This window comes from Penaeus vannamei, chromosome 30, assembly GCF_042767895.1.
Source record: "Penaeus vannamei isolate JL-2024 chromosome 30, ASM4276789v1, whole genome shotgun sequence".
Taxonomy (NCBI): domain Eukaryota; kingdom Metazoa; phylum Arthropoda; class Malacostraca; order Decapoda; family Penaeidae; genus Penaeus; species Penaeus vannamei.
Window position 1 is genome coordinate 10,257,918 of NC_091578.1, and position 10,000 is coordinate 10,267,917.

General features: G+C 37.9%; 2 protein-coding genes across 3 annotated transcripts in view; one reads left to right on the forward strand and one right to left on the reverse strand.

The window, feature by feature from the left end:
• Positions 1–3,744, forward strand: part of LOC113819835 (serine/threonine-protein kinase meng-po-like) — a 17,517-nt gene extending 13,773 nt beyond the window's left edge. The window contains exon 3 of the mRNA XM_070142977.1: positions 395–3,744. Within this exon, the coding sequence (XP_069999078.1) occupies positions 395–1,258 (864 nt within the window). The 3' untranslated portion in view covers positions 1,259–3,744. The remainder of the gene's footprint in view (positions 1–394) is intronic.
• Positions 3,745–4,335: 591 nt separating this feature from the next.
• Positions 4,336–9,771, reverse strand: mip40 (Myb-interacting protein 40). Of its 2 annotated transcripts, none has more exons than XM_027372038.2 (6): positions 9,627–9,771; positions 7,484–7,601; positions 6,906–7,124; positions 5,469–5,679; positions 4,903–5,048; positions 4,336–4,746 (listed from the first exon to the last, which is right to left on the reverse strand). In XM_027372038.2, exons 1-6 carry the CDS (start codon positions 9,670–9,672, stop codon positions 4,731–4,733), a joined length of 756 nt encoding a protein of 251 aa, XP_027227839.1. In that variant the 5' UTR covers positions 9,673–9,771; the 3' UTR covers positions 4,336–4,730. The 2 variants fall into 2 exon arrangements, with proteins under 2 accessions (XP_027227839.1, XP_027227838.1); XM_027372037.2 differs by having other exon boundaries at positions 6,906–7,142.
• Between the last annotated feature and the right edge of the window lie 229 nt (positions 9,772–10,000).

The following is a 10,000-nucleotide window of genomic DNA, read 5'->3' on the forward strand; positions in this document are numbered from 1 at the left end:
AAGTGGGTTCGGGGAAATCTTTAATGCGCAACCCTTGTGAATATATATATATATATATATATATATATATATATATATATATATATATATATATATATATATATATATATATATATATATCATATAATGTATATATATATATATATATATATATATATATTATATATATGTGTGTGTGTGTGTGTGTGTGTGTGTGTGTGTGTGTGTGTGTGTGTGTGTGTGTGTGTCTTTCTGTTATTGTTGGTTTTGGGCGAGGAGAGTGAAAGAGACGATCAAGAGTCTGATGCTCAATCCCATGGATTTGTGACGCCGTACTCGCCATTTTCTCTCCGCCCGACATCCCTTCTTCCCTGCCACTGAGGACTAAGCGCGTCTTCCTCCCCTTCCTCCCCAGATCCCCGCGCGGTGGATGGCGGAGCAGGTGGCGGGCGCCCTCACGTACCTGCACGGCTTCCAGCTGGTGCACGGCTGCCTGGTCCCTGAGAACATCCTGATCTTCCGGCCCAACCTGTCCCTGGTCAAGATCACGGACTTCGGCGCCACCTGCCGCAGCGGGACGTACGTGCGGCGCCGCCTGTCCCTCGGGCCCTACAACCCACCCGAGCTCAGCCGCAGCGACGTGGGCGAGTGCTACTACACCGGGACCTCCCTGGACTCGTGGGCGCTGGGCGTGCTCATCATCCACTGCCTGACGGGGGTGAAGCCCTGGGCCGCCAGTGACATGTCCGACCCCGACTACGCCGCCTTCCGCAACTGGCAGCGCGTCAAGTCGACCCGCGTGCCCAGGCCCTTCAAGAGGTTCACGGTGCGCCTCCTGCGGCTGGTGCGGCGCCTGCTGGAGCCCCGCGGCTGGTCGCGCTACGCCGCCAAGGAGGTCTTCAAGTACATCGAGGACGACTGGCTCATCAAGTCCCGCGACAGGAGCGACAGCTACGACACGAGCGCGATGGTGCTGCCGCCGCGCCCCCCGAGCCAGCCGCTCCCCCAGGCGCCCTCGCCTTCGCAGCCGGAGCAGGGGGACGCGCAGGACAAGGGCAAGGAGCAGGAGCAGCCCCAAGGGCGAGTGTCCAGCCCCAGGCGGTTCCTGTCGGAGCTCTTGCGCTTCAGCTCCCCGAACTCCTCCTTCAGGCACCGGCGGCGATACCACGCCTGGCACCATTCCTCCTCCTCCTCCTCCTCCTCGACCTCCATCTCGTGGCTTAACTCGTCCTCGTCTTCCTCCTCCTTCTGTGCCTCAGGGCCTTACTCGTCCGTGTAGTCTCAGACGCCCCCAAGACAATCCGCGACGCCGAAAACTCATAGCAGAACACTGGCAGATTCTTGCTGTAGGAATTTTGTAGCATGCGATTTTCGGTCACTTGAATCTGGTCGAATAGTAAGGGTATGTTCCACCATTAATCTTTTTTCCGAACACTTTATGGATAGCCTCATTCGTTTCACACACACACACACACACACACACACACACACACACACACACACACACACACACACACACACACACACACACACACACACACACATACACACACACACACTGAGGCATTACTATACTTTACTCTATTTAATTTTTAATTGAGGCGAAGATGTACTTGCCAGTATGTTGGTGAGGATTGGCTTAATGCATGTCAAAATAACATCACTATATTTGAATCTTTGCTTCGAAAAAAGATATAGTTTCACTTGGGAAAAAACACGAGTATAGTGTTCCACTATGTACAACGTATTCCACACTACATATTGTATTCCTTTGTAATTCCTAAATACAAAATCAACATATATTCAAGTCACATAATTTCAGGGGTATCTTGGTTATGGTACTTTTTTTATTTTATTTTCTTTTTTTTTTACATATATTTCTCAAGATAATGAAAGACCAACATATTTTCCTTTGTGCAAGGAAATATACTAAGATGAATTATCTCCAGCACTAAAGCGTATCGAGAAAAATCATCTTCGAACATGTTAGTATTTCCATATACATTTCGGGATGGGAGAGTTGCCTAACATTTTCCTTTCATCCTCTTAGTGTCTTATTCACATTCTTGTACAACCCAGGAAACATGTTCCCTATATACCACAAAAGCTGTCTTCTGCCATCAATATGGTACAAAAAAAGTGTGATGGGGTCCTACCTGAAAGATTTGTTATCTAAGAATTTAAGGTAAAATCATACTTTGTTTCTCATAGTGCAGTATGATGTCTTGCTAGTGAGCTGAAAACATGCTAACAAAAACAGCATGAATGAGACTGTGAAAAATACCTATATAAAATACATACATTATTTATAAAGCATCTAAGATGCAGCTTATTTTTTCATGGTATACATGTAGACTGTGCAATGTCAGGCAGATATTATGAATATCTTGTAGCTAGAATGTTTATTCCAAAGTTATTTTTTTCAAACTTATTTATTTTTTTCAAGTCCTGAATAACATGCACTCTTAGATGCATAAAATTGCGTTGTCAACATGATTATCATGAATATAAAGAAATAATTAGTTAACTAATATTTTGGAAGATATATGAGAAAAAACTAAAATACTTTTGACACAATTTTTGTTAGATCATTAAAGTGGTTCACAGCCCTCTGAAGTCATGTAATGAAATTTTTGTGAAAAATATGTAGCTATACTGCATTCTTAACTATAGTTGTTCCTACATAAAATAATCTTAAGTTTTCTTTCTTTAATTGGTGTAATGAATTCATATATACATTTTAATCAAAATATTCAATTCATTCCACATTTCTTGTGCTTGCCTGCATTGCTCTCAATATATCAGCAATGCAGTGTTTACAATATAAAGGCATAAAATCAAATTTATGTTAAATGAGATTTAAATAATTGTCTAATAAATGTGTCCATCAGCCTAAGATATAGGCCCATTCTGTATGAAACAGCTTTCTAAATCTTTCACAATTCTCAGAGCCCTCCAGACATGAAATAAAATTACATGTTCAAGTTTTATTGTTATGTGTACGCTTCCATAACATATAATCAGAATACAAAAAGTCAAGTCTACCATCTTCCATGTATTGTAAATGTGCCTTTGTCATACTCTAAAATGTTTTCTCTAGTGAGAATGGTCAGGCTTTGGTCCAGAAATCAGCAATAATTACCACATGGTTTTAAGTAGCGGGAATTGTGCTGTACCTAGAAATATGGGTTTGTAAGGAAGGAGAAACTGCCAATTTGCACTCCAGTGTTGGTATTAGGATTGTCCGAGGTTAGATTGTTAGTAATTGTTCTGCTGTTCAACAGTGGTTGCATTACTCTAGCATTATTCTAGTTCAAAATGGTTGGCTTTATAAAAGTCTTCATACACAGTGGCTTTTTAACCATTCATCTGCTCTGGCAATGATCTTTTGTCAGAGTTGGAACTGTTTTGTAGGTACTGTTCCAGAACAACTCTAATAGTGGTAATAATGAGATTAACTTAGAGTAATGGTTTTACTGTTTAAGTTTTTGTATTTTGGTATGTTTAAAGACAACAATGCTATTAATATACCAATCTTATAGTGTTGAGAATATTTGTTTCACTGAAAGTAGGTAAAGGTTAAAATAATAATTGTCTCTGATAAGTATGATATGAAGCAATGGTATAAAGAATGGATATGGACGCTTATAGAAATGTTTTATAAGGAAATTAATTAAAATTTGCTACAGTTTTTGCACAAATCTGGACCCATCAATATTATATCTAATACATACAGTATATTTATTAACAGTGGTATTGCTGGTGAGTTATCTGACAGGTGAATCACCCAGAATTTGCAATTTCTGAATGACTTTTTGGTAAGATTTGATAAGAATTTTACAACTTGTTCTCTCTACCAAGCTATCAACAGTGCATTTTGTCAATTATGCATTATACATTCCTCCCTGATGTCAATGTCTCAAAATCAGAAATGCTATGGTCGTTGTGAGAACATCATGACAATTTTTCTTACTATAAGCTTGTGTATAACATACTCGTTATAAACTTCATGAAAGTTCATTAACTTATTCTTATAATTTAAGATAAATGTTATAAAAAATATTTCTGTATTTTTATTATCCTCCTTTTTTATGAATATTGGTCATTTACCTACCCACAAGTGTCCGTTGTACAGATTTCATAGGACTAAGTAAGGAAAGAAATACTCCAAGATGAATACAATGTAGCTGCTGTTTTTGTGATGATGCAGGGCCTATTACTTTATGACAGTATTCTTTTAACTTCAGTTTTTCATACTTGGAAGTAATACAAAATTTTTATCAGGACTATAAAAATCTACTATGGTAACACCCTGTGAGCATTTACACAAATGTTAGGTTAAAATAAAACCTGGACTTACTCACAATAATTTGTCTTTATTAAAAGTACTTTGAAGTTTAGTGTTAGCCATAGGAAATCTCATACCAAATACATCTATAAATAATACTAATATTCAATAATTTACGAATTTTAGTATTGTATAACTGAAACAGTATCAGTTCCACCCAATTATTTCTATAAAACCAGAAATAAAGGTCACATGTGTTGAATTCTTATTCTTATATATATACTCTGGCATAGCAATTCAAAGTAGAAAACTCCAAATTATCCAAAAAGTATTAAATATGCTTCTCTCTTAACCATACACATCATGGTTTTGCAATGATAAATAGTCTGTAAAAACCTAACATTATTTATTTGACCACTGGCTATTAAAAAGAAATATTAAAATTTTCTTCTTCATTTTCCCTTTATCCTTCATGTGCCCTGAAAATCAAAACAAAAAGGTACAAATTAATCTAAATGTGGTAAAGTATATATTGTTTGTATGCCATTTCATGAAAAAAGCTAAAACACTGACTTTTAAAAGAGAAACAAAGTAATTCAATTTTATAAACATTGAAAAGTAGTACTCTGTCTTACCTGTCAAACATTGTCTTCAGAATAACATAAGAGTTGTGATAACGTTGGTCATTGACTTTGGAAGTGTTCCTCCAATGATTGCGTATCTGACGCCATCTTTTTAGATGCTCGGTCAGCAACAAGCCAGCTGGAGTGTGCTCAAGGTTCTATGGAAAGAAGAATAAAGGAATTATCTTAACAATATATATATATAATCACTGTTATCATTATTAGACTCTGATCTTACCTCATTCTAATATATTACAAGAAACAATTAATCTAATACCTGCAGTCAATATCAATAAGGTGTTGATAATCAATTTGCAACAGCTTGCTAATCTAAGGTTCTTACAACTTATTGTAAGATATAACTACTATTCATAAAACTGCATGAGTGGCCAATTACCCAATTTCAGGAAGCCTTCACAGAATTCAGTGAATATAAAACAGACTGCCTTCATGGAATTCAGTGAATGTAAAACAGACTATCTCTACCACAGTTGTTAAAATAAAATTGTTCATATGAATACCATTGCACCATCAACATACATTTCACATCGCTAAGAATCCAAAAACTTCTTCCTTACATTTATCTCCTCTAATCTACTCTCTGGGTGAGGGAGAGGTTCAGGTATCCTCGGGTCCCGGGTTCCTGTGTTCTCAGGCCATGGGTGCGGGGATGGGATCTTTGTGTACATGGCAGGGGGGCCGTCTGAAAGGATTTCCCGCACAAAATCTCCATCCTGGCTCTCCTCTGTACTGTTGAACATTTCTGCGCTTGGACTGCATGGTTCTTGCCTGGTGAACAACAGAAAGGGAATATAAAATAGTTGAAATCTATGGAGAGGATGACAACCAATGCAGCACCATTAATATGTGTATAATAGATGGATAGATAGAGAGAGAGAGATGTAAGTAGGTAAGTAGGTAGGTAGGAAGGAAGGAAGGAAGCTAGGTAGGTAAGGTAGATAGGTAGGTAGGTAGGTAGGTAGGTAGGTAAGTAGGTAGGTATGTAGGTAGGCAGGTAGTTAGGTAGGTAGGTGGATAGTTGGGTAAGTGGGTGGGTGGGTAGGTAGGGAGGTAGGTAGGTAGGTAGGTAGGTAGGTAGGTAGGTGGGTTGGTGGGTGGGTGGGTGGGTGGGTGGGTGGGTGGGTGGGTGGGTGGGTGGGTGGGTGGGTGGGTGGGTGGGTAGGTGGGTAGGTAGGTAGGTAGGTAGGTAGGTAGGTAGGTAGGTAGGTAGGTAGGTGGGTGGGTGGGTGGGTGGGTGGGTGGGTGGGTGGGTGGGTGTTTGGGTGGGTGGGTGTCTGGGTAGGTAGATAGGTAGGTAGGTAGGTGGGTGGCTGGGTGGGTGGGTTGGGGGGTAGGTAGGTAGGTAGGTAGGTAGGTAGGTAGGTAGGTAGGTAGGTGGGTGAGTGGGTAGGTAGGTAGGTAAGTAGGTAGGTAGGTGGGTGGGTGGGGGGGGGGGTGGGTGGGCGGGTTGGTGGGTAGGTAGGTAGGTAGGTAGGTAGGTAGGTAGGTAGGTAGGTAGGTAGGTAGGTGGGTAGGTAGGTGGGTAGGTAGGTGGGTAGGTAAATAGGTAGGATGGTAGGAAGGTAGGTAAATAGGTAAGTAGGTAAGTAAGTAAGTAAGTAGGATGGTGGGTGGGTGGGTAGGTAACTAGGGAAACAAATGAGTTGCTGGCCTTTAACTCCTAGTAAAACAGAAGACTTGAGCAATAGGTTGTAGCTAATGAAATATGGTGGAATGGAGATAATTCTGTACCAGCGCTATTCGCTATCATGATTGTAATTCAAGAATGCAAGAGTGCAAGTCTAGATGAAATCAACTCTAAAATATAATACCTTCCTTGTTATGCCTACGGGATACCTTATATTTGGGGTGTACGTGCAATATAATAATAAAAATTAAATACTATAAGCGCAAAGACAAACACTTAACAAAACCTTACTACTGCTTAATTTGGACGAACAATGCAACAGCACTAGTAGCTCACTTTACTCCTTAACCCGATCACCCAGACTCACTTTACATTCAGACTGGAGTTATGGGGTTGGTTGATCATCCATGCACGGCAGATGGGATACAAGGGTGACGTCTCATCAAACTGTGCCAGGTCCACGCTCCGGTCAAACATCCGCATGACGAACGTATGGTGGAAGCCCGAGTCCCTGAGGTCGACCTCTTTCCTGCGTCTCTTGCGGGGTGGCCGGGAACTCCTACCGCTGCTTAGACCAATCTTGGTGCTGGGGGAACGAAGATTCCTGCTTGATATAACACAAAGCTCTTTTCTTTTTCTTCTTCTTTTATTTATACTTTACAATTATTTCAATGGCTATTGTGCTTACAGCATGTAGCGGAACTTCAGGAAAAAATGAAAATATTTTCTGACCAGCCCAAACTAGTTGCTATTCATGAATGACAAATTAAGTCCTTTGGCAAATATTCAAATCCATATGATTTTATTCATTTTATGATGATGGTAAAAGTCATTACAATAAAAATCATCAACAATAAATAATATCTTCATAACAAATACTTTGGTGATGTCTAAAGTCTATCTTTCATGCAAACATAGAGAATATATTACATTATTAATACTTACAAAACTTTGGATTTGCTCTCATTGTCTGATTCATTTTCTGAATCCGATTCTTCATCCTTCTGCAGTAGACCCTGAAGAGCTGCATCAAATCTCCCTCGTGCAGCATCCACCTCACCTCCTGTAAAGTTTTTAGTAAATGAGTATATGTAGAATTTCAGATATTTATAAAGTATTTGCTAATAAGAAAAAATACAATTCATATACTACAACCTCCAGATATGCAATATATCTGGAAGTGCTCTTATATAGAGCACCTCCAAATATATTGCATCATACATTAATTCTACGTAATTTTAAGAATTTATCATCAAACTATAGAAAGAATTTGATTCATGTAAGCTTTGGAACCATAATGCCTACAAAAAAGAAAATTAAAAGATAAAAATGCTTTATGACTAATTTCAATGGTCTATTTAGTGACTGACATTCTTGAAGCATGACCTGCTGAGGATACCCAAAATCTGTCCAACCCAAATAGAGTTTTGGTCAGTGGCAAATAATTGGCAAAGTCTTGAAAATCTATCTATTGCATGAAGAAAACTTATGCTATAATTATTACTGGAAGCAGTCCTTTCCTGATGATTTTTTATCATGAAAAGATATATCTTATATCTTTCTTTTTCTGTATTTCTTGATACCCCATTGAAAAAATCTCCATACATCTCTTGGTAAAATAACGGGTAGAGTCTGAGTGGACTAATAAATTTGGTCATGAATAACAAAAATAACCAAAGCAGACACACAGACACAAATACACATTTGTACATAAACATACACCAACACACAATAAAACACATACACATACTCACACACACACACACACATATTCATACATACACAAACACACATTTGTACATACACACACATATTCGTACATACACACACACACACACAATGTAAATTTATAACACACACACACACACAAAAAAAGGTCTCAAACATCTCTTTAAATATTCAAATATATATCTTAACTAATAATGTGTTACAACTCTTCTTAGAATTCTTAGTTTGTAATATTTCTCCTATTTGCCTGGATTATTCCATAATAAGAATGCATTATCAGTTGTGGATATTTGGTAATTAGGTAATCTTCAAAGTCATTTGATGAATTATATCATCATTAACCCATTTACAACGGAAATTCCCTGCACTATCCTCTCCCATATGCCAGGTTTCCAGAGCAATCAGCCACTTGTGTGAAAAATCTGAAGTACTGGGAGCATACATTTACCCTGCTATGCTTTAAGCTGATGCATATAAATAATCTTTATGAAATGATGCTTAGAATGGACTACTTTTGAAGGGCTATAACTCCTAAAGGGCTCCAGTTCATTTTGAGCAAGCTTACAACAATTTAGTACACTCAACTTTGAGTTAGCTTGACAGCATGTGGCATGAATAATTACCATCTGGTATTTGGGTCTGGTTTGCCTTGATGTAATTAGATAGTGGAACAATTCTGAAAAAAGTTATAGTCACAAAGAAGCAGTAACTTCTAAATAATGATTTTGATTTCACATACAAACATTGACAAAAAATAATAACCAGGAGGAGGAATATAATATATAATTCAGTTGCATTTTTTTGGAAATCTATATTAAATCTATGTTCACAGGACGTCAAACTATCTCTAGTGTGCAATTGTACTCTGCAGTCAACCATCATTGTATTTTTCATTCCTTCTCCCTTTCCCTCACTCCTTGTTTTAATCCTTTCTCTTTTACCATTTTTTTTTCTTTTTATTCCTCTCTTCTTTCTCTCTTTCATTCTCTAAATCTAACTTTCTCCTTGAATTTCCATTTTCCCTTCCGATAATAGATACGCTTCAGTACAAATCCTAAGTCCGCATATATATCTTCTTGAAGAAAAATAATGAACATTTACACAACAATATGACTTTGTTTCATGGTCATTACCTTAGGATTTAGTATTACACAAAATGAATAGTTCATAAATTACAGTATTACCCATTAAAAGGAAATTTATTATTATTTTACGACTAAAAAACATGATAATATCTATTTTTAAGATATAAGGTTGCGATATTCGACGACTAGTTTTGCTTTTACAGTCTTTTCTCACTGGCCTGTATATATATTTCCTCCAAAGTGTATTAAAATAATTTCGTAATTATATAAATTACCTGGCTCTTCTCTTTCTAGCTTAATACGAATTCCAGAAGAAGCCATAATTAGATCGGACTTTCAGTAGTTGAGGATCTACTACAAACTTCAAACCAAATTTCTTGTGACGATGTGTTCGGATGTCGTTCAACCAAAACAATGGTTATACATGTATTTTATGATATCTAGTAACATTTTTAAATGATTTTATTAAGCCATAAACATACCGATATTTACATTATTGCAGATAATCTTAAAATTGTTAATGCGATTGCAAATTCTGTGAAACTAAATCTAATTATCAGAAAAGGTTTCGGACAATGTCTGTTTACCATTTTAGATCACAAAGCATCTGCTATTTATTGACATTTCCATGCATCTTTTTTCTTATACG